General features: G+C 50.7%; 2 protein-coding genes across 3 annotated transcripts; both read right to left on the bottom strand.

The window, feature by feature from the left end:
- Positions 1-923: 923 nt before the first annotated feature.
- CDO1 (cysteine dioxygenase type 1) lies at positions 924-10,944 on the bottom strand. Of its 2 annotated transcripts, none has more exons than XM_040977090.1 (5): positions 10,605-10,944; positions 7,878-7,955; positions 7,190-7,344; positions 2,420-2,589; positions 924-1,600 (listed from the first exon to the last, which is right to left on the bottom strand). In XM_040977090.1, the coding sequence occupies exons 1-5, from the start codon at positions 10,772-10,774 to the stop codon at positions 1,571-1,573; spliced, it is 603 nt and encodes a 200-aa protein (XP_040833024.1). In that variant the 5' UTR covers positions 10,775-10,944; the 3' UTR covers positions 924-1,570. The 2 variants fall into 2 exon arrangements, with proteins under 2 accessions (XP_040833024.1, XP_040833034.1); XM_040977100.1 differs by having other exon boundaries at positions 7,190-7,341.
- A 3,609-nt stretch (positions 10,945-14,553) lies between these two features.
- Positions 14,554-23,064, bottom strand: ATG12 (autophagy related 12). Its single transcript, XM_040973161.1, has 4 exons — positions 22,699-23,064; positions 19,383-19,519; positions 16,794-16,856; positions 14,554-15,892 (listed from the first exon to the last, which is right to left on the bottom strand). Exons 1-4 carry the CDS (start codon positions 22,859-22,861, stop codon positions 15,833-15,835), a joined length of 423 nt encoding a protein of 140 aa, XP_040829095.1. The 5' UTR covers positions 22,862-23,064; the 3' UTR covers positions 14,554-15,832.
- Between the last annotated feature and the right edge of the window lie 236 nt (positions 23,065-23,300).

Raw genomic sequence — 23,300 nt, 5'->3', positions numbered from 1 at the left:
CAGCTGCTGATGTAGTTGACAGCAAGAGCGACCCCCTCTCAACTATGAGAACAAGAGTAAAAATAAACCAAAAAAAAAAAAAACCCAAAGGATTCCACGTGCATAAAGCAGATGAGCATATGATAATCACACTTGAACATAATGGGTTACACAAAATGGCCAGATCAACAGGCTTTTTGAAAAGCCTGGACACAAAGTGAGCAGGTTGTCCAGGAGGATTGCTGGCAGCTGCACCTCTCAGTTCCAGGTCGTCCCTGACCAGTTAACTTCTGGCCAGTTTCTTACCAGTGCATATCAGGGGTATTGCGCCCCACAGTGAATGTAAACACTGAGCTTGAGGTGTGCGGTTGGGACAAGACTGTGGACCTTGGGAGGGGGATCTGCCCTGCACGCGGACTGCATACAGCTCACAAGGTGTGAGAAGGGACAGAGACAGGCAGCCACATGCTCACCCCCACATCCTCGGAAGAGCGCACCCAAAGGGCTAAAGATGCTACAGATGTACCTGGGCGCAAGCTTGAGACGGAGGCACCATCCAACTCCCCCAGGCCCTCAAAGCAGGGAAGGGAAGGAAGGGGGAACAGATAGCAGAAGGATGGGGTATACCCGTGGCTTGGAGGAAATAAACGAACCCATCAGGACCAGCTAATCAGCACAAAGCAACCAAAGTAAGCCCACAGGCAGCAGCCAAACTGCCGGGCACTGCCCTCTAGGCACACCCACTGACCGCCCTGCTTTCAGGCAATGTGGTCACACTGTGGAGCCACACCAGCATGGAGACCCCCAGCGTGGCCTCTCAGCCAATCCGTGATCATGCAAGCAGCCCTGAGAGGCTCAGGGGTCATTCTCCTCGGCAGTCTACGCAACAGTCTTCTGGGACTCAGACGAAATCTCCACCAAGGTAGAAAGAAGGGCAGCTTCAGACTGTTCAAATTCCAGCTTTATTAAAATCATTTGGCTCTTCTGAAAGTAGTACAAAGTCTTTGAGTGTGATCATGGGATCTAAGAAACAAGTTCACACTTCTGGTTTTGTTGTGAGTTTGGGATTCATCCACTGCCCTTCTTTTAGTAACAAACGGCTGTGTGCCTGTCCCCCATAGGAAAGGAATTTGCAAAATAAGATTCAAAAAATAAAACCCACAGGTTCAAAACTATCTCTTCAAATACTGAGAAATCCCAAGTTCATCAGCCTTTGGTCCTCCGACTAACAAGGCAGGCATTTGATGCCTGCGGGCTCTGTGTTTAGTTATTGCTAATTACGATTCGGAGGACTAAAATGTTTCAAAAAACTAAAAAAAAAAAAAAAAAAAAACAACTCACAAACTCTCATTGAAACTCCCAGTTTAGTTTCAATGGACTCAGAAAGAACAGGGAGAGTGTTTGATTTGGCCTTTTAAATCACAAGACTGCGTTTTTCTTTCTTCAGGGAGAAATGTCCTTTGCAGGATCTTAGACATAGCTAACGGCATCTGCTTTGCGGAAGACCCAAGTGGGAGGCTTTCCCGCTGGGCACATCTTCGTGGGAGCTCACAGCACAGAGTGGGCAGGGGAGCAGGGCTTGTGCTGCTCCTTAGTTGTTCTCCAGCGAACCTGAGGTCATCTGCAAGAGGAAGAGAAGCGGTGTGAGCCCCTTCCGGTCACCTCGGAGGGGCCGCCCTGCCTGGCTCTCTGGACGTGAGCCCCTTCTGGTCACCTCGGAGGGTCCGCCCTGCCTGGCCCCCAGGACTCAAAGCGGAGTTAGGGAGGAGGCCAGGTCCCTACTTCTCCCCAGAGTCACGGGGAGGCCTGCTGGTGGTCTTGCTCCCTCGCACTCCTGGAGGACACTGCAGGCCTATCAATGTTAGCAAGGTCAAGAATGCCAACTAGGGCAGACTGTGTCGGGGCTGGGGCTGGATGCCTTGTATTTTGGTGGAAAGGCCTGCTCCTCTGGAGGGAATGCTCCAGAACTCATTTATCTGTACTTGAAGTAGCACTGCCACCCACAGAAAATGCAGGCAGGACCACCAGCACCCATAGGTGGGATGGCACCTCGTGCTGCCGAGGTTAACCACTGAACCCTGCACCCTGTACCGTGCTGGCAGATTGGACCCGTGAGCTGCCAATCATAGCGGCAGGGGCTGGACCAAACGCTGCTGACGATCCTCTCAACCTCAAATAAAAATGCTTTCCTTAGCAATGAGCATAGCAATGAGCATAGCTTCTTAAAGAACACTTCTTGGCATTGATGAAATGGCTTTCTTTATAAATCACAAATAGTCTCCAAACCTTAAGGAATATTTAAGATCTACGGAGCATTTCACCCAGGTTATGGCTTGCCTCATTTTCCAAGAACAACTGAACCTTTAGATGTCCTAACAACACTTAGGCCAACAAGAGCAACGCATACAGCGTCACGCATGGAGAGAGAAACGGTACTTACAAATGGAGTCTTGATTCCAAACTTGCTATGGAATGTCATGGTGACCTTGTTCTTGTGTCCTGTTCTTTGGTCAAAGGCGTGGCACGTATCGAAGGGCGGGCTGTACAGGTGCAGGCTCACGGCAGGCTCCGTGTGGCTCACGTTCTCCACCCGGTGCAAGCCAATGGAATCTGGAAAGGACCAGGAGGGAAAGAACAGAAGGGGATGGGATGGCAGCTGTGGGCAAAAGACTCCATCACTGAGTGCAGCAAATCAGTGTCTATGCACAGAGAAGTGGCAGAAATGACAACTCCACTCCCAGGGAGACAGCACGCAGCATGCAGATCTCAGCTTCTGCCAGGAGACCCTCCCCTACTGTGGCAAGGTAGATATGAACACACAGGCAAAAGATGGAGGAGAAGAGAGAATTAATTTTAAGAGATGGAAAGCTTGAAGGCTTTGCAGCAGCAAGCAAGCCAAATCCTGAGCTACCACAGGAAGCCCAGCCACAGCCTGATCCCTAGTTTGACCTCCTCAACAGCTCAGGAATTGGGAGCTTGGGAGCGCCAGGTGCTTCCAAAAATGATGGTGAAATGGAACTTTTCAATAAGTTTATGTAGGAACTAGTTGGAAACCACTTAAGAACTCTGTTTCACTCATTTTCTTTCACCTGTCTCCTCCATAGCCAGGGTGAGAGGAGGGAGCTGCTTGCAGGAAAGAGAAGAGTCAAACACTGCAGAACCCAGCCAAAGCTAACTGGTGGCTGGGACTGGTCCCTGCTATCCAGCACTGGTTCGAGTCTCCTCTCCAGGCACAGTGAGAAGCAGTACACAGAGGTGAGCAGATCTGTTCCAAAGAAAGCCCTTAGGACACTCCCACCCAGAGATGGCCAAACACTGACGTCCAGTGACAAGCCCCACCTCCTGCCCAGAGCTACCAATTAACTTGTTCTGTCCCTGGCTTTTAAACATTAGCCCATAGCCAAGGCTGCCAGACACTTGAGGAACGTTCCAGCACAAAGAAGGCCAGAACCATGAGAGAGAGAGAGAGAGGGAGAGAGAGAGAACAGAAGAAAGAAGAGAGAAGAGAGGGAACTCAAAACACACAGGGTTAATGTCCTCAGGAAGATGGAAGAAAAACACCACAAAAGGAATTGAAAAGAAAAAAACTTTTGGAAAGGAAAACCTAGAGGCTAGCATTGTGGCATAGGAGGTGAAGCCACTATGAGATATCAGCAGGTTAGAGTCCAGATTTTCTTAAGATTTATTTTTATTAGAAAAAGACACATTTACAGAGAGAAGAAGGCATAGAAAGATATTCCATCCACTGGTTCACTCCCCTAGTGGCTACAATGGCTGGAGCTGAGCCAATCCGAAGACAGGAGTCAGGAGCTTCTTCTGGGTCTCCTACACGGACACAGGGTCCAAGGCTTTGGGCCTCCTCCACTGCTTTCCAGGCCACAGGCAGGGAGCTGGATGGGAAGTGGAGCATCTGGACTCAAACTGGCTCCCATGGGGGACCCTGGTGCATGCAAGGGAAGGATTTAGTCATTAGGCTATTGTGCAGGGCCTCCGGAGGCTCCACTTCCGCCCAGCTCCCTGAAAATCACTTGGGAATGCAGTGGAGGGTGGACCAAGTCCCTGGGTCTCTGCACCCACATGGGAAACTGGGAGAAGTTCCTGGTTCCTAACTTTGAATCTGCTTAGGGCTGGTTACTGCAGTCATGTGTGTGTGGCAGAGGGAGGGGTGAATCAGTGGATGGAAGATTTTATTTCCCTTTCTTTCTCTGTAACCTTGCCTTTCAAATAAATAAATAAACCTTAAAATAAAAAAAAGAAAACACTTCATAAAAGGGTTGGCAGAAAAAGTTGAAGAGAACTCAGAGAACAAAGGAACAAAGATGGGAAGAGAAGAAAGCAAGCAACAACCAGGTCCAGTCTGGGAGGTCTGACTAACCAGGAGCTTCAGCAACAGAATCTCCCAAATTCTCAGAACCAACAGGAGTTTCTTAAATTGAAGGCCACAGAGTCCAGGGTCAAACATCCCATTTGCTACCCAGCACAAAACCCAACTCGACCAGAACCCTGGGGTCAGATCCCCAATATTCCTGGAGAGAAGAAAGACTAGTTTCATAGCAAGTCAGGCAGCAGGCCGGCACCACTGGCCACCCAGACCCAGGAGCTGCACAGAGTTCACCCACAGGAGGTCTCACACTGGCACCCTCCAGGGAGCCTTTCTCACAGGGGGCGGAGAAGCAGGAGAGAACAGAGGGGTCAGTTGGGACAAGGGAGAAGCCCAAGGCACTGCCCAGAATCAGCCCGCCTGTACCAACACAGAAGGCAAAACACTCCATTTAACACAAACACCCACAGAGAGGGCATTTACAGCGGGGAGTTGCTGTAATTAACATGGGCATCCAAGAACTAGCAGATGGAAGGTGTTACTCTGTCTCTCTTTCTCTCTGTTAATCTGCTTTTCAATAAAAACAATTAAATTAAACACACATTAAGATGCAGGTGCACGAGAGCCTGCCAGGGAGGATGCCTAGTAGTGATGATGTGGGGGCTATGCCTGGCTTGAGGGGCGAGCCAGGTCCCCCATGAACAAATCCCTAACGCAAAATGGATGCCATTCTCATACTCGCCAACTCTTCCATCCTAGAGCTGGTCGCTTTTGGAACAGGCTGCCTTCAAGTACATTTTTTTTTGTTGTCGTTAAACTTTTATTTGAAAGGCAGACAATGTTTTCACGGACCACAGACATCATTTTCACGGACCTCATGTGTTGGTTCACTCCCCAGATACCCACAACAGCGGGGACTTGGCTAGGCTGAAGCCAGGAGCTTCAGTGGAGTCTCACATGTGGATGGCAGGAACCCAGGTCCCTGAGCCCCCACGTGCTGCCTTGCAGAGAGCTAGGTTCAGGCATGGTGCTGGGACTCACACCCAGGCACTCTGACAAAGGGCTCAGGCAGCCTCCTCAGCACACAGCATCCCTCAGCACTCCTTGCCTTTGCACATGTGCTCATCTTCCAGCGCATGCTTAAGACCCTGCAAAACCAAGTCACCTCCTTCAGAGGACACCCGCCATTCATGGACCATCTGCTGCCAATCACATCAACACCATCATGGCTGTGCCACAGCCAGCTTCACCTCCTTTTCCTCTGGCTTCCAGAAGGTCTCTCCTCTGCCACAGTAACACCGAGGTTTTTGGGGTGATACTTGAGGGTGGGGGTTGGATCAGTCAGGTCCAGGCCCCATGGACCTCCTGCATTCTGTATCAAGCATTGTGGTTTCCTGGTCCTGGTCCCTCTGCTGCCCTGCTAGCCAACCTACACAGATGCTCCCAACAACAGCCCTCTGAGCAAAGCCAAGTCTTTACTATGGGATACAGTTAGCAAATCCCACTCAACACTGAGAGGCTAGAGTTCCACATAAAAATCAGAGAAGGAGATCAGGCCAGCCCAGCCACTGCTGCCCCACTCCGTGTGGCTCACAGACATCAGGCCAGCCCGGCCGCTGCTGCCCCACTCCGCGTGGCTCACAGACATCAGGCCAGCCCGGCCGCTGCTGCCCCACTCCGCGTGGCTCACAGACATCAGGCCAGCCCGGCCGCTGCTGCCCCACTCCGCGTGGCTCACAGACATCAGGCCAGCCCGGCCGCTGCTGCCCCACTCCGCGTGGCTCACAGACATCAGGCCAGCCCGGCCGCTGCTGCCCCACTCCGTGTGGCTCACAGACATCAGGCCAGCCCGGCCGCTGCTGCCCCACTCCGCGTGGCTCACAGACGTGCTGTAAACTCTCGGAGCATACCTACAAGATCTAACGTGTGACACAGACTCGGACCGCAGCCGAAGCCAACTATTCTTATCAACATTCCAGGGCACAAACCAACTTTGGATTTCCACCGTCGTCTACACACAGCAACCCTCAGCTGTATGCCACAGCAGAAATCAGCAGCCTTGTGCTAGGGGAGCAGGAGAAAATCCTTCCCCTGTGATCTGACCTTTGTAAAGGAGTTGCAGTCCTAAACTAACGACCTAACACCCTTAGGCCAAGTATCAAGGCCAAGAACGGACTGGAAGATAGGAAGAAAGAACTGGCTTTGACAGAAAAATATATCTCTGGTGCTTTATTCTTATATAAGTCACACAGCACCCTGACCAAGAGATTGGGCCAAAACACCAGATGGCATGGATTCAAATCTCAGGTACATCTGACTCCTGACTGATCCGGACAAGTTGCTCAATCTTCCTAGGTGTTGGCAGGCAGCCTCCTGTGGGCATTTTAATGAGCTTTCTGGAAAGTTACCACCCTGTAAGCAATACAGAAGTTCATCACCGTCTCTCCTGAAAAGCACTTAGCAGTCCTTCGAGCCATTTACAACAAAGAATGAGTTCTTGGTAACAGATCCATACATCACTGCCCCACTGGGTGCTTCCCCTAGTTTGCCTGGAGAACACTCCCACAGGGATGCTGTGTGCCTGTTGGAAAACCAGGGAAGGCTAGGTAGTTAATGGCTTCCAGAACATGCCACCACATTTCTTAAACACCAGGACCAAGATCTGTAACTCGACAGGCAACCCTAACGGGCCTAAATTTTGGCAGGCATGGCCCTGCACGCACAGGTTTTTGATAGTGCTCCCAACCAGAGGCAAAGCTTTAAAACACAAAACCAGCTGCAGTGAGGTCATCTCCCCAAGCACTCTCAGCCCACACCTCAAGATCCAGGACCAGGACGCCACCAGGGTGTCAGAGACCAGGGCCTCACGGTGAAAGGGGAGCAGGTTACCGTTGATGTAGGCACACTGGTTCTCCCTCAAGGTTCTTTCGGACTTCTTGGTCATCTCGTTGGACTTTCGGTCTGGCCAGGCAAAGAGGGTCTCCTTGAGATTTCCCTGCAGCATCTTCAGGAAGCAGTGGGAGTCGGTGTGGTCATGGATGCTGCTACAGGGGCACAGACACAATCGACTCAGGGCGCTGCACAGCTCCCAAATCGCCCCACACCGCCTGGAGTCCAGGGAAAAGGGGCAGAATAACACAGCACCCACACCAGATGCATGCCTCTAACAGAGCTTGTTTGCTCTGTCAACCTGGTCGTAATTGCAATTTGATAGCAACAAACCAGCCACCTTTTCTTTCCGCCCAACTTTCAACAATAAATTACGGGGTTGGGGCCAGAATTTGATTTTGAAAGTACGTCAGAGGAATAGTTCTACAAGGATCCAGAGGATGGTCTAGAACAATGGCCTGGCGAGAGGCTCACCGAGCGGTTAGCGTTTTTCTCTTTGGCTCATTCTTCACCGATGAGGACTGGGTTTAGTGTATGTGGCGTGAGCTCGTGAGGATTTTTGTTAGGATTAGGTCATTATAAAGTGAGATGTGTCTCCACAGGGCTGCCGGCTGGCCCGGCAGTGGCTGTGCTTGGCTTGTTCTGGGCCAGCTGCCCTGAGACACTGCTAGGAGAACCGTGATCTTACCTGCCATGACCCTCACCCCAGCACAGAATCATCAGATTAAATTTTCCATTTCCTTGATCCACAAGATTTCGGGTATATCTAAAAGAAAACAATGTATTCAGAGGTTTAAACTCCAATGCTGAAGCCAGCCCCCAGGAAGAAGAGGTGTCCCCCAAAGCCCTGTCCGCCCACAGATGCTGGACTCCACATCTTAACAGCTCTGAGCAATCTCCTCAGCACACACACACTCTCTTTTTTAGGGTTCGTTCTGCACATTGCTGTATTTGAGTCAGCACATGTGCAGAGGCAGCTGGTCTGCTTTGGTGGGTGGAATGGGAAAGGTAACAAGAGAAATAAAAACACATTCCATGTTTCTCCACCCCGGTCTCCGACTGATAAAAGTCTCTCACAGAAGGTATGTGCGCGTGCACACTGCTCCAGGCAAGAATGTGGCTGCTGCACTCCTGTCCTCCCTGTACCTGGAACCGGGACTGGAGAAACAAGATTTCAGTAAATGGCTACTCTAGAATTGCTCTTTCTAATGAAGCTCAGATGCAAACCAAGTTCAAAAGCACTCTTTCACAAACAGGGTGGGGGCTGGCGGGGACAAAGGAGGTAGGATAGGCTAGCAAGGCGCCCTAAGCCTTTTACAACCAGGAGGAACCAAACACTGGGGAAAAAAAATTAATTCCAAACTACACTGCCAGACGAGGAGACCCAATTTTGCAATCTGTGTGGGTCAGAGGATCCCCCTGCCACCGTTCCAGAAGCAATGTTTGCTAATTCTGATATTTTTTGTTCCTGACTCGGTAACTTTTTACATCCTGGCAAGGAGCTTTCCACATAGGCTTCAAATCCCCGGGGACCTGGGATCCCGCCCCAAGTCCCCACTTCACCTCTCTTGCTCCCCTGAGCTTTGTGGAAGCACTGTGCTGCCTGGCCCAAGTGCAAACATGTTCCATCTTGGTCTTCTGCAATCCTCGCCCTCCCCAGTCCAGGCCAAGAATCCTGCCAGGGCTGGGCATGCATTCTGTGTGAAACCTAGCAGACAGCTCAGAGCCCCTCTGCCCTCGCCTCCTGGAACTGCCCCCTCAGGACCACACCCCACGCCTGAGCGGCAGACAGCGCTGGCAAGTTAAGCCACTTCTCAGGTGGCATTCTGGGTGAGCACTTGTTTGCGTCCCTGGTTTAGATCTAGCTCCCTGCAAAAGCATCTGTGAAAACAGTGGGAGAGGGGCCAGTGATGGCTCCTGCCAGCCAGGTGGGAGATTCTAGTGGAGTCTGACCAAAGCCCAGGTATCATAGTCATTTGTGAACCAAAAAGATAGGACAGCTCCGCCTGTTTTCCCTTGCTCAATAATTCCACCTTTCATGTAATTGCCCAAAAATGTATTTTAAAAAAAGAAAAAAACAAAAAGAGGAGGGGGAAGAACTAATTCAAGGCCTCTGGAAGAGACCTTGATCGAAAAATTAAGGGCTGGTACCACCCAGTCTAGTTAAATGTCTTTATTTAGCGAAGAGAGAGGGTGGAGGGAGAGAGAGAACTCTGACTTGCTGGTTCACTCCCCGAAGGCCTGCGAAGGCCAGGGCTGGGCCCTGCCAGCAGCCAGAAGTCAGCCCCACAGGCAGAAGCCCACCCACCTACGTCCAGCGTCCACCACTCCCCTGTGGGCTGATCCAGCAGGAAGCTGGATCCTGGGTTACATATGAACCCCCGCGAACCCCCGTGCATTCTGTTCCCTGTGGGACTTGAGCCTCCCAACAGGTATGCTAAATGCCCACCCTTAAGTCTAACTTTCTGTGCACACAAATCAAAGTCTTTTAATTCCACTGTTTCCCAGGAGCTTTGTAAAGTCCCTTTGTGTGCAGCAGCGACATTGCTACAGTGTGGCACGTCTGGAGGCCAGGACAGCCTTGCTATTTCCAACTCTGATAGAAGCAGTCTGAGACCAGGCAGTGGGCCTCCTCCATGTCTGCCAGCATCCTACGCCCTCCCAAGGGTGGGATGACGCCCCTCTCTGCGATCCCCGGAGGAGTCCCGGCCCATGCCAAGCCCTCCTCAACCCGCAGAGAAGGCAGGCAAAAAGCAGAACCTGGACGCCATGGCAGCCTCACTCATGAACCCGGTGGAAAGGAGCCCACAGGCTCTCTGACTTGCAGGTAGTCAGAGGAGTCCTAATGGGCCGTACTTTCTCTACTACAGCAAATCCCCAAACCCCGCACACAGCAGCATGCCCAAGAACCCTCAAAAACACCCCACTGGTTACAGAGTTGCAACTCACAGAAAAGCAGTTCCAAGGAAAACAAACCCGATACTTAGCTTTTTTTCCTTCTGTTGTGTCCCTTTCCTGATCAGCTCCTGGGGACACGTGAGACCGCCCACCCTCCAGGATAGCGAGGACTCCCTAGCCCAATTGGGGATCACCCAGCGGTGCCGGGAACGTGCCTGTGGCCAGCACTGGTCACCACAGACTGCAAAAGCCACATTTAACTTGAAACTCTAAAAACCCCATGGCAACGAGAGAATGGTGGGCAGCCAGGGCGCGAGGCCGGTGGGGCAGGGTTTGCATCCACCGCAGGCGCCAGCCGGGCTACAGTTCTGCCTGCGTCCACCGCTTCCCGACACACGGCCGGTCGCGGCCGCTCTGCTCCCCGCCCATCCGCCTCTGGCTGGGCCTGTGAGGCCCGTTAGCGTCGTCCACCTTGCACGCTCGGCTCCCCAGTGCCCCAGGCCCGCGCTGCGCTCACCGGTACTGGTCGAACTTGGCATAGAGCGCCCATTCTGCCGGGTCGCTCTCATAGGCCTCCAGGACGGCCTGCACCTCCTCCACGTTGACCTCGTCGCCAGCGAAGAGCTGGTGCAGGATGCGGATGAGGTCCGTCAGGCTCCGCGGCTTCAGCACCTCGGTCGGCTCCATCTCCTGGGCAGGCCGGCGCACGCCTCTCTCTGCGGCTGCTGGCTGCCGGGCAGGTGCAGGGCCTGGCCGCGGGTTGGGAGCCCACGCGCGCACCGGCACACACAGACACGCCTGTCACCCCTGGCGCGCACACAGCCTCCCTGGCTCCGGGACGAACCTCAAGCAGCTGGGCAAAGACCAACTCCAACGAGTGCGTCCTCCAGGAGCCTTTTTAAGCTCCGGGACTGAACCAACGGCCCTCGGCCAGGGGGAAGGGGAGGTGGAGCGAAGTGGGAGCAGCCCGGGAGAGGCGGCGGAGGCGGGGAGGGCGGGAACCCGCGCGCTCTACATTGCCGAGTGCCCCGCTGTGTCCTTAGGCCTCCAGCCCATCTGTCCGCCCACCAACAGGCACACTCCGTGTTACCTTCCCCCGCAGCGGCCGGGCACCCAGGGCTGGGCAGAGATGAGGGACGGAAGGGACCCCTCCTGGGAAGCGCAAGAATCATGAAGGGTCAGGGACTGCTGAGAGGACCCCTCGGTAGGGCCACAAACCTGGATGAGATACCAACCAACGTTGCATCTCTCCTTCAGGCACTCCAGAGAACCCTGTCAGCCAGTTACCAACTTTGCCATCTCATGCCCGTTAGTCACCCCCTTTCTGTTCTTGCTCCTTTGTCAGTGTGTTGCGCTCTGGCTGGTTTCCAGCTGTCTCTGCGTAAACCCTGCATTCACAGCTTAGTGGACTAGCTACCCCGAAGCAGATCTGATGGTGCTTCCTGGTCAAATTCTATTCCCTTCACAGGGCCTGTCCGCCATTACGTTTCCCATCTTTTGGTTCTAAAACACGGCTCTTTTGACCTTTCACCTTTTACAAGTAGATCAGTTAAGCCAGGCACTACTTCTTGTGCGGACCTGTTCCATACCTAAGGCTGTTGTCTGTTATATTCTAAGCCATTTCAAGGTGGTGGGTGTCTTCTCTGCATAACCCCGGGGCCCGAGTGTCCATCACTCTTCCCAGGACAGGGAAACCCTCTAGGGATGGTCCCACTTGGGGCTTCATGTTGACACCTTATTTGTGCAGCACAGGTGCTCAGGAGATCTTTGGGTTCACACAGGAATGGTGAGGCATATTGGCAACTTATTAGTCACCTTTTAGGTTTTAACTCTTCTGAGTTGCCCAGTGTACCATAACTGAACTGAAACTATAGCTATTGGCATTACCGGTTCTATCACCAAGTAGATCTCAAACATTCAGGGAACAGCTGATGTGTACAAGACGCTGGTATGGGAGTTGGCCTTATGGTGCAGGGGGTCAAACCACTGCCTGCAGCAAAAGCATCCCATATGCGAGCCAGTTCACATGTTGTCAGCTCCATTTCTAATCCAGTTCCTTGCTCATGTGTCTGGGAGTCCCCACACCCACACGGGAGACCCTAGAAATGTCTAACATTGTAACCCTGGTCCTTGAGGCCATTTGTGAACTGAACCAATGGATGGACCATCTCTGCCTTTCAAGTAATGGACAATGGAGCCCAGCACGGGAGCCTAGTGGCTAAATCTTCGCCTCGCACCTCCTGTGATCCAATTTGGGCACCAGCGTCCTGGGAAAGCAGCAAAGGATGGCCCAAAGACTTGGGACCCTCCAGCCAGATGGGAGACCAAAGCTCCTGGCTTTGGATTAGCTCAGCTCTGGTTACTATGGCCACCTGGCAGAGTGAACCAGCAGGTGGAAGATCTTTCTACATATCTCCTTCCCTCTGTATCTCTGTCTTTCCAACAAAAAATAAATCTTAAAAAAAGACAAAGATGTGCCAATATATACACAGGTTTCTGGGCTCTGGCCTGGGTGGCAGAAAGGATGAAAAATGATTGGGATTCTGAAGGTAAAACTGTCAGTCTAATCAACTCAAAGTGTGGATTTGCCATTACCTGGGAGGACCTGGCACCACCCAGTGTGAACAGACAAGTTTTTGCAGCTCTAGGTAATTGGGAACAGATGGTTGGAAGTGCCAGGGAAGCAGGGTTTACTGCAATGTAAAGGAAGACAGCTAACAGAATGAATCATCTGTTTCTACAACTTTAATAACTAATGCTGCTTTCCATGCTTTCTTGGCCACTTTTCCTTTATAGAAACTTGTCATGTTGTAGGCATTTTTTTGTATTACCTCTCATCTGTTCGACCTAGCAGTTTGAGGTAATTTGGGATGCCTGCATTCCCTATTAAGTGTCTTGGGGGAAGAAATGGGATGACATCCCAGACAGGCACCAGTTCTAGTCCCAGCTCATCTAGTTCCCTGCTAACGGTCTGGAAAAGCAGATGGCCCAAGGCCTTACAATCCAGGGCATACATGGGAGGTACTTAAGAAGTTACTGGTTCCCAGCTTTGGACCAGCCCAGCTCTGGCCTAGTGGCCATATGGGGAGTTACAAACTTTCTCTTTCAGTAAAAAGAAACCTTTAAGATTAATTTTTATTGGAAAGGCAGGTTTAGAGAGGAGGCAGAACCATCTCCCATCTTTTGGATCACTCCTCAAGTGGCATCAAGGACCAGAGCAGAGCTGATCCGAAGCCAGGAGCTTCTTGGCAGCTTCTTCCAGGTCTCCTGCACCGGGACAGGATTCCAAGACCGGGCAATTCTCCACCGCTCTTCCAGGCCATAGGCAGGAAGTTGGATGGGAAGCAGAGCAGTTGGGACATGAACTAATGGCCATATGGCATGTTGGTGTTTGGAGGTTAAGGATTAGCCAGTTGATCTCTGAAAATTTTTTTTCCCCCCAAAGTATCTGGATCCAAGTTGTGGCTCTACTCCTGGTTTCAGTCTGCCTCTGATGTACACCGGGAGGCAACAGTCATCTCTCACACAGGAGATCCAGACAGCAAAACAAGACCGCCTTCCCAGTTCCTAGCCTGGCCCAGCCCAGGTGCTGGAGTTAAGTGAAATGGGCAGATGGGTACTCTATATGCTTCTCAAATAAGAACCATATAATGTTCCTTTCCATGTTGCCTCTCCAAGTTGAATCATACTCTGCCAATGTATTTACCATAGCATGTGTACCCAAAGGTACGTATCACACAGTCATAAAGGAGACTACAGGGCTGACGGGCCACCGAATCTCCCAGCAAGTGGCTGGCAGCTGCCAAGTGCCACTTCAATCCTCAGAAAACGCAGCCAGGAACAGGGTGGCTCCTTCCACGTTCCTTTTACACCTAAAGCTTTCTCAACTTTGTGTCACGTGTCACTGACTGTCAAATGTCATACAGTCTGCGCAATATCATACTCTTCTGGCTTTCTCACTTGATCACAGAAAGTGATGTTATTCAAGGTTTAAGTTTAAAACTTCTAGGAAACAGAGATCCTAGGATATATACAGTCTTATTTTGCTTAGAGATAAAATTATTTGTAATTTACCTTGTGCACTAAAAATGGGAACTCATTGTGAGGTCTCTGGTAGACTTTAAGATGAAAGCTTAGGACTTAATGCACACGTATATTTTGCACTGTGGGTCATCCTTTCAATAAGATAAGCATCTCACTGCTGCCAGCAGTTTTTCATCAACATGGAAATTTAAAAATATTACCTGAGTTGACTCCTCTTAGCCCAAGCTCGACTATACTCAATAAGTGTAGTGATGAATTCTTCGCATAAAAACCAATAAACAGTAGCCTGAAAAAAGTGCCAACACTTGCATATTAAGGTTACTAGGGAAGAAAACAAGGCATACACATCTGGCTAATCTTACTTTTAGTAAACTGGCAACTTACTTTAGTGAAAAACAAGGACTGATGTTAAAATTTCAAACTAAGATTTTTGGTTGTTTAAGTAGTAAATATTTTATCATTTGACAACATAAGCAGCAAACAGTACTGAAACTCAATATATGTCTGGTATTTCCTTACATGATTATGCATATAATAAACTCACCCCTTCAGTAAATTAAGTCAACACAAGTAAGGAACACATGTCTGCTATACCTAACCTACCTGACCTGAAAATACATTTTCTTGCTTTCCCTCTGACATCTACAGAAATTTCTTTGATAAGCTTTTAACTGCACACTTCCGCCTGTCAGTATTGTCCCGCTGTTGACCATACTAGAGGCCTGGGTAGCAAAGGAGCCGAGAAGGCACATTCTGGGGCCGATGGGGACTCAACAGCACAGGGATCTGCTACTCAGCATGCCCTCCCACTGTGCAGCAGCCATGCGTGCCCTGGAAGATCTTACCATTCCTACAGACACTGGGAATTCTAGCACATACTTAGATCCTGTTCACATAATCCATTCGATTTATTGGAATGCTTTACAAGAAATACGGCATTACACAAAGAAGGAAAAGGTGAGCTTACTTGAAGCAAGTTATCAGTGTACCAGCATCAGCAAGACGGCAGGAGACATGCCCAAAGCTAAGGTGCAATCACTCCTCCAGAAATGCTGTGCCAGACTTACCTGTGCTCCTGAGGCTCTACAAATGGCAGAGGGACTCAAGAACCATTATAATTCCTATTTCCCAAATATAATAAATTTCAACTTTGAATAGTCCCTAAGAGTTTTCCAGCATGTCAACATGCTTGTTTGCCTAGCAAATGTTAGCTAGAAATGATCAAGACACACCTCCTCTGTTAGATGTGGCAAAGATGTGAAGCCACTTCTCAAGCCACATGTGCCTGTTCGGGCTGCCCTCTACTGGACTATGCAAAGCACTCTGCCGGCCAGTCAGGGTAACACAGTGGACATATATAGCAAATCAGAACTCCCATCCCAACCAAGGGTTCCTGAAGAATGAGTGAAGCAATCCCCTGGAAAATGAGCGTTTACTATGCAAACAGTCCGCAGAACACTTTCCCATGCACAGTTTCAGTCCTTTGAGAGAGGGCATGAGGAACTCTCAGCAGCTAACAGCAGAGGGCCAGGCCAGGCCCTGGTCACGGTCTCTGCATAAACGTTTATCCTGTCATTCTGAGTCTGTTCACTCGATGAATCTTGATGCATAAACGAACGCCACAGCAAATGTGTGAGATCAACTGTTCAGTCTTGCCACAAAGCCCAAGCCTTTCACGTAGGAAGCTGCTTCCTCAGCGCTTCACCCCCACGCCTGGGATTTGCAGTAATGCAGGACCAGCTTGCCATCACTGCCAAAACACTACAAGAAGGAAACAAGGCAAAAGTAAGTCAACAAACAAAGCTCAATTTCTATTAGCTTAGACTAAGAAAAGCCACTTCCTAAGTCTGCACCTCTGCACACGGATGTTACCTGTGGCAGGTGCCTGGTCGTGTCAGGCAGGCACAGTTAGCATAACGAGCAATACGGGGACTTTCCTTGCAGAGTGCATATACTGCTTTTTTTTTTTTTTAAAGATTTATTTTATTTTTATTAGAAAGGCGGATATACAAAGAGGAAGATCTTCCGTCCGATGATTCACTCCCCAAGTGAGCTCAAAGGCCAATGCTATGCCAATCCAAAGCCAGGAGCCTCTTCTGGGTCTCCCACGCAGGTGCAGGGTCCCAAAGCTTTGGACCATCCTCGACTGCTTCCCAGGCCACAGGCAGGGAACTGGATGGGAAGCGGGGCTGCCGGGATTAGAACCGGCGCCCACATGGGATCCCGGGCAGCATGCAAGGCGAGGACCTTAACCACTGCGCCACCACGCCGGGCCCAGAGTGCATATACTGCTGCATTGTAACCCTTCCCTCAACCTCTGAAACTGACGTATATATTTTCAGCTGTTTTCTAGTAGTTGTGTTAATGATGATTACCATCAAGTTTCACATGCCAAATGAAGTTACTATTACATATTTCTCTGGTATTTTGGGAGGCAAACATGGACTTTGAGTTATGACAGCAATGTCGAAGAAACCAGATGGAGAAAAAGGAAATCCTGTCTCTAAGAATTCTAGCAAATACAACTTGGAAGAGTAATTCACTCCTTTAGCCTTCCATGGCATGCAGAGTGGCACGCCAGCTCTTCCGGATGGGACGTGACGTGACATCAGGAGCCGCTCTGCTTGCACACAGTCCCCACGAGACACCCAGGCATCTTTACCTCGTACAGAGTTCCAACTTCCTGGTCTGGCGAAGGAGCGAAGGACTGGTTCACGTAGATAAACTGCAAACAGAAGAAGACCCATTGTGAGGCTGTCCGACCCGGCTGCAGCTCTGGTTCCAGCCAGCTGTTCAAGCTCCCCCAGCTCCTGAATCTGAGGGAGCTTCTTTCTTGGAGAGCAACGCAATTATTTCTACAATCCTTCCCAATATCTTGTAACTTTCAAATTTTTACTTTCAAGTGTTTTTAGGCAGTTATTTAAGAAAGCAACTTACTAAAAAAGGAAAAATTCAACACAACCACTCAAGATGACGAGCACCTTCTTGGGCAGTTGTGTGGCATCCACGATTGTTAGACAATCATGAGGTGGCATTAACCCTCCCTTAAGCCATTACCTTACAGCATTAGAAGACGTGGACACACCGAAACCTAATGTCCTCACAATTTGTGTTTAGGAACACAGTTTTATTTGTAGGAAGCACATTCAATTTCCCTTCTCTATCTTTAAGCAAATCCTGAAATTAAAACATGCAAAGCAGGACTGACCCTGTAGTGGGGAGGGCAGAGCTGCCAACAGGAAGCCCACATCCCACCCTGGAGGGCCTAGCAAGGCCTTCCCCCAGCTTAGAGCCACCAGGCCTGGGCTCAGTTAAGGCTGAGTGAAGTTCTAATATAAATGTTGTGAAAACTAAATTAGCAGCAGAATACACCTCAACCTGACTTCTCGTGAGACGATGTGTGTAGTCACGGGCAGGTCGCCTGTGAGTGGACACAGGGGTTACTCTTTTGCTTCCTTTTCAATAAGAACAGCTTTTCATCGCAACCAGGCAAGCCCCTGTGGTATGGTGGGGAGACAGGCTTAGCACACCTCTCCCCCCTTCCCCCAGCTCGAGGCAGACATCCACAGACAGGTAAGAGCGTGGGTGTGGGACTGCATTAACATGGGCACAGGGCACAGACATGGCACCGTGGAGACCAGCAGACAACTCAGGGAAGGCTTCCCGAGGGGACAACTGCTCCTAACCTGGGAGGAGCGCGCTATCAGGACTCTGCAGGCATAGGAGGAAGCTATACAGCAGATGGCCAGGTCACAGGACCCGGTGCAGCTTTGGAACAGCAATCAGCAACTGAAAGTGACTGCAGTCACTTCTCGCAAGAGAAGGCAGTGTTGGCATAGCTAAGTGTTGCCCACCCTGCCTGAGGGCTTGGCTTGGTAGCCAGCTCCACTACTGGCTAGTGCAAAGCTCAGGAGACTTAGGTCCCTGCACCCACATGGAGGACTCACAAATTCTCAACCCTGGACCTGGGTTGGCCCAAACCTGGCTGTGGCACTGTGGGAGGAACCAGTGGTTCTCTTTGTCCCCCATGCTGCGGCCTGCCCTGTGCTGCACGCCATAAAGCTCTGCACCTATAACATGCCCACCATCCTCATTAACCCCACCAAACTGAAAGCAGCTTTTGTCACTTCCAAAGCAGCTGCAGTTACCCTCGGTGTACACAGAGAATTATTTGGGAGATTTCCAGTGCCACAACCGAGTGGGGCGCTTCTTGGAGAGACTCCTTCAAACAGAGCCCAGGATCCCAGTCCCTACTTCCCACACGTCAGCACAGCCTGTCCGGATGACAGTCAGTGTGGCAGGACTTAGAATCCTTCCCTCCCACCTTCTTTCTGGAGGAGTCCCTAGTTTACTCACCTTGTCCAGTATCGCTGTGCTCATAAGTAAATATACCCCTCCAATCGTACACAAGTTAATTTATATTTAAAAATACTTAGATGTTCTTCAACTAGCTGGCCATTCACCTGCTATCTACGTCCTGTATATCTGTTGCCTGTCTACACAGTTTAACTCTTCCAAAGAACTCCCGTGGGAGGCGGCTCTCTAACACTGACCGGTGGTGGTGCTGTTACTGCTGTCTTGCTTTCCTAAAGAACATTCTATACAATATTCTTGTGATAACAGAACTGCTCAATCATGCTTTTCCTAGAACTTGTCCTCATTGCTACGTGACACATGACAGGACATGGAGACATTTTCGTTTTTGGAGTAAAATAACAAATCAAAAATTAGTGGCAGGGCACACCTTCACCTCCTGCAGGAACACCTGGCTTCCAGTCCCAGATCCACTGCTAATTCTAGCTTCCTGCGCATGTGCGTCCTGGGAGGCAGCGGGGGATGGTGCCAGGACTTGGGAGACCCCACCTGAGTCCCGGCTTCCGGAAAGTCTAGCCTTGTGCAAGCAGGTGGGGTGTGAACCAGCACACAGCGGGCCGTTTCCCAGCCTCCCAAATTCATTAAGTGAAAATGTAATAGAACTGCCACCGCCCAGTGCTTAATGTAAAGTCCAATACAAAATAAGTTAATTTCACAGTTCCTTCATAATATACAGCAAGGAAAGAGGGGAAAGCGATGCTGCAATGCCTCTCTCTAGAGAGCCTTTCAGGGAAGCACATTAACCCTACCACTAACAGCTGAAAAGGCACAGCAACACGAAGGCCTGAGGGCCCCCGCCTGCTGGCTGTTAGCACGCAGCCCTGCTGTTTAGAAACGCACGCAGATGGCCGGAGAACAATGCCTGCGCGTCACGTACCAACTGCTCCGAGGCCATGAGCTTGAGGAACTTTTTGATGAAGTCGATGAGTCCCTGGATGGTTCGTGTTCGCTCCACAGCCCACTTCTTTGTCTTCATAATAGGAGTGTCCCCAACAGCCTTTAGCAAGATGTCAACTGTGAAGGGAAACAGTTTACTGACAATTACACTGCAACATCCAAGGAGAGTATAATAAAAAAGACTTCAGAAAATTTATAAATTTATGTTTTATATATGTGATATCGAAAATTTTAACATTATGTATCATCAACTGCCCCCCTCGTTCCTATAAGCAGCATACTAGTAAAAACACACACAGCAGTTTAGAGCACACCCTGCCCTGAGAACACTTCACTCTGCACCCTTTCTGGAAAGCATGCATGGCAACACACACTCTGCCACGCAAAGATTCACTGAGGGGGCCGGTGCTGTGGCGTAGACTAAGCTTCTGCCTTCAGCGCCAGCATTCCATATAGGCACCTGTTCTAGTCTCGGTGGCTCCACTTCTTTTTAAAAAGATTTATTTATTGGAAAGGCATATATACAGAGAGAAGGAGAGACAGAAAGTCCATCCACTGGTTCGCTCCCCAAGTGGCTGCAACAACCGGAGTTAAGCCCATCCAAAGCCAGGGTCTCCCACGCGAGTGCAGGGGCCAAGGCTTTGGGTCATCCTTTACTGCTTTCCCAGGCCACAAGCAGGGAGCTGGACAGGAAGTGGAGCAGCTGTGGCAGGAACTGACACCTATATGGGATCCTGGCGCATGCAAGGCAGACTTCAGCCACTAGGCTATTGTAAGTGGGAGCCCTGGTGGCTCCACTTCTGATCCAGCTGTTGCTTAAGGCCTGGAAAAGCAGCAAAGCATGGCTCAGCTTCTTGGGCCCCAGCACCCACATGGGAGACATGAAGGAAGCTCCTGGTTCCTGGTTTTGTATCAGCTCAGCTCCACCACTGAGGCCTTCTGGGGAGTAAATCAGTGGATCATCTCTCTTAGTCTCTTTTCTCTAACTCTGACGTTCAAGTAAAATAAGCAAATCCTCAAACAGCCCAAGTTTAAATCCTGGCCGTGTCCCTTGCGATACGTGCATGACTGGCCTAACCGTCCTGTCTCTCAAGGCCATACTCTCTCCGTCTGACAGATGGGGTGACAGGGCCTCCCTCATAGCTGATTATGAGGATTAAATGAGTTAATTTGTGCTGGGAACTCCATCTAGTAGGCAATTCATGACTACAAATCTATGCATCTTGAGTGACACTGCAGGCAGACATTTGGTGTCACTTATATTTTTTTCTAAAAAGTCTTTGCAATAAACTTTCAAATGAAGAAAAAATTTTCAGTATATTACTGAAAATTAAATACCATTAGGAGTCAGAAATAAGTCTAAGAGAAATCACAAGGTTTGAATGGTCCAAGAGAGATAACACAAGCTGAAAAACTATGAACCCATCACATATTTTACTTAAATAACATTAAAAATAACAAATCCATAATCACACTGAACTCAAATGTGCTGCTGCCCCCTAAAGTTAACTCTATCTCATTACACCCTTTTAAAAACCCATTTTCTTCTTACGCGAAAGGCAAGGTTACAGAGATCTTTCATTTGCTGGTTCACTGCCCAAATGGCCTCAACAGCCGGAGCTGAGCTGATGGGAAGCCAGGAGCCAGGAGTAGGGCCATTCTCAGCCTTCCATATCATGAGCAGGAAGCTGGGTGGGAAGTAGAGCAGCCAGGGGCTTACCCCAATACTCCTTGGTCTGGTGCCGGGTCCCTATTAAGTTCATCTTGTCTATATCAATCTTTCGTAGCTCATACCTGGTTTCATGCACCTTACCTCTCAGCTAAGGACAACCTGATCACCCTGGCTTTAGTTACCTTGGAACAAGGACACAGACACAACGGTGAGCATTTTGGTCAGCCAGTCCTCCATGCCTTCCCACGCTCCCACCAATCACCATCTTGGCTGCAGTTAGGCCTCCCCAGGGCACAGCACGAGCTGTACATCAGAGGAAGAACAGCTCCGATCATCATTACAGCCACTCTTGGGCGGACGCAGGGGTCCATGTCACTTAAACCAGAAGCACTTATAGCTGATGGGTCCAAAACCTCCCCCAGGTTATCCTAACAAAATTGGTTTTTTTTTTTGCGGGGACCAAGTTTAGTCCTGTCTGCTGCTGCCTGCTCTGCCCAGCACCCCCACGAACCAGCTGCTTTATGTCCCATCCAGCTCCCTGCTGCCATGCTGGGAAAGCACTGGAAGACGCCCCAAGTACATGAACCCCAGCATGCACACAGGAGAAACTGAAGAAATCCTGGGGCCTTGGCAGGCACAGGACCAGCAACTGAAGCTATCTGTGGAATGAACCAGCTGATGGAAGACCTCTCCATTAAAAGGAAGTTTTTTTTTCTGTCGCTTAAAACTTGATCCTGTGAATTACTTAGCTTTCATCAAATGGTCCTCTAAGATCTCACAACAGGATCCGAGCAGTTGGAAACCAAATTGTAAATAGCAGAAGCAAACTCAAACAACAGTAAGAGCAATCAAGTCCGAAACACATTCTCGGCGGCATCAGCGAGTTACATAACTGCACGCCAGGGGCTGAATCCTCGCCTTGCATCTGCCCAGATACCGTATACATAGGTGCCAGCTGGTCACTGCCTGTGGCCTGGGAAAGCAGTGGAGGACGGCCCAAAAAGCCTTGGGACCCTGCACCCGGGTGGGAGACCTGGAAGAAGCTCCTGGCTCCTGGCTTTGGATCAGCTCAGCTCTGGCTGTTGTGAGGCGTGAACTAGCAGTGAACCGGCAGGCAAAAGATCTTTCTGTATCTCCTCTCTGCAAAGTCGGCTTTGCCAGTAAAAATAAATATAAATATAAATAAATAAAAAAGAAGAATCAGAAAGCTGTCACTGGGGATGAGTACTAAGACAGCTGGCCTGAAAGCCACAGAAATCCTTCCGGAGTCCGCCCCTGCTGAGGACACAGGAGGAAAGCCACCTAACAAACACGTGCGAACCCCACGGCGCATCACTGAAGACCGACAGAACACGTCCCCAGCCCCTGGCTCCTCTCAAAGAACCGCCAAGGTTCGCTGCCGTCCAGGGGCCCCAGCATCGGGAAAGACTATTCCCCATGTCCAACAGATTTTCAACTCGGAAGGAGAAGCAGGTGCAAAATCACGGCGTGGGAAAAAAAAAAAAACACGCGCCTACCGACGCCTTGTAACCTGGGGATTCGACACTCCTTCAAAACCAAACGAGGAAGCCCACCCTCTTCCAGGACGCGGCTGACACTCCCACCACCAAGCATCCCAAATTACTTTTCTTCTTGGCGTCACCCGGAGGCTCCTCTGTCCCCGGGGAGACGGCGGCGGAGGAAGGGGGCTCCGGCGTGGCCGTCTCAGGGGAGACCTCGGCGGGTCCTTCGCCGGCCGCAGCGTTCGGCGCGGGCAGCGGCAGCACGGCTTCCTGCTCCTCCGCCATGGCGCCCGGAAGTTAGCACACCGGAAGTGGCGGCAGAGGAGGTGCAGTGGGCGGTCTGGGTGTCGCGAGCGTCACCAAGAGGGCTCCGCCGCAGGGGAATCCGACCCATCGTTGGACGCTGGAACTGCCCGCAAATCCCCCTAAATCGAACTGTAGCTGACTCCGACCGTTAGTTCATGGGCGACTGCTTCTTCCGGAGCCAAAAACGTCTGAGCAGGGACCGTGGGTAAAGCCCTCGTGCGTCACCCAGAGCGCAGATACCCCTCAGACCTGTGGGCCCGGCCGGTGTGCGTTTCCGCTTCCTTCGGGGCCCGCCCCGCCCAGGCCCCGCCCCGCGGCTCGGGCGTGCACGTGCGCGTGCGCCTGCGCGGGGAAGGTTCTCCGGCGCGACCCTGAGGCGCGGCTCGCGCGTGCTGTTGCCGGCCCCGCCTCGTCCGGG

This window comes from Ochotona curzoniae, unplaced genomic scaffold (assembly GCF_017591425.1).
Source record: "Ochotona curzoniae isolate NIBS_2020 unplaced genomic scaffold, NIBS_Ocur_1.0 contig_1, whole genome shotgun sequence".
In the NCBI taxonomy this organism is placed as follows: Eukaryota; Metazoa; Chordata; class Mammalia; order Lagomorpha; family Ochotonidae; genus Ochotona; species Ochotona curzoniae.
The sequence above is the reverse complement of the archived record's forward strand: the minus strand, read 5'-3'. Positions and strand labels throughout refer to the sequence as shown.

Bases quoted from the DNA above. Each gene is read 5' to 3' on its own strand.
- CDO1 (XM_040977090.1), bottom strand. From the start codon at position 10,774: ATGGAGCCGACCGAGGTGCTGAAGCCGCGGAGCCTGACGGACCTCATC. The intron at 7,345-7,877 runs GTAAGATCACGG...GTGCCCCTGTAG, and splicing joins TGGGGTGAGGGTCATGGCAG to CAGCATCCATGACCACACCG. The intron at 2,590-7,189 runs GTAACCTGCTCC...GGTCCTTTCCAG, and splicing joins CCAGTGTGCCTACATCAACG to ATTCCATTGGCTTGCACCGG.
- ATG12 (XM_040973161.1), bottom strand. From the start codon at position 22,861: ATGGCGGAGGAGCAGGAAGCCGTGCTGCCGCTGCCCGCGCCGAACGCT. The intron at 16,857-19,382 runs GTACGTGACGCG...TTCTGTTTGCAG, and splicing joins TCATGGCCTCGGAGCAGTTG to TTTATCTACGTGAACCAGTC. The intron at 15,893-16,793 runs GTAAAGATGCCT...TCCTTCTTGTAG, and splicing joins AAGTTGGAACTCTGTACGAG to TGTTTTGGCAGTGATGGCAA.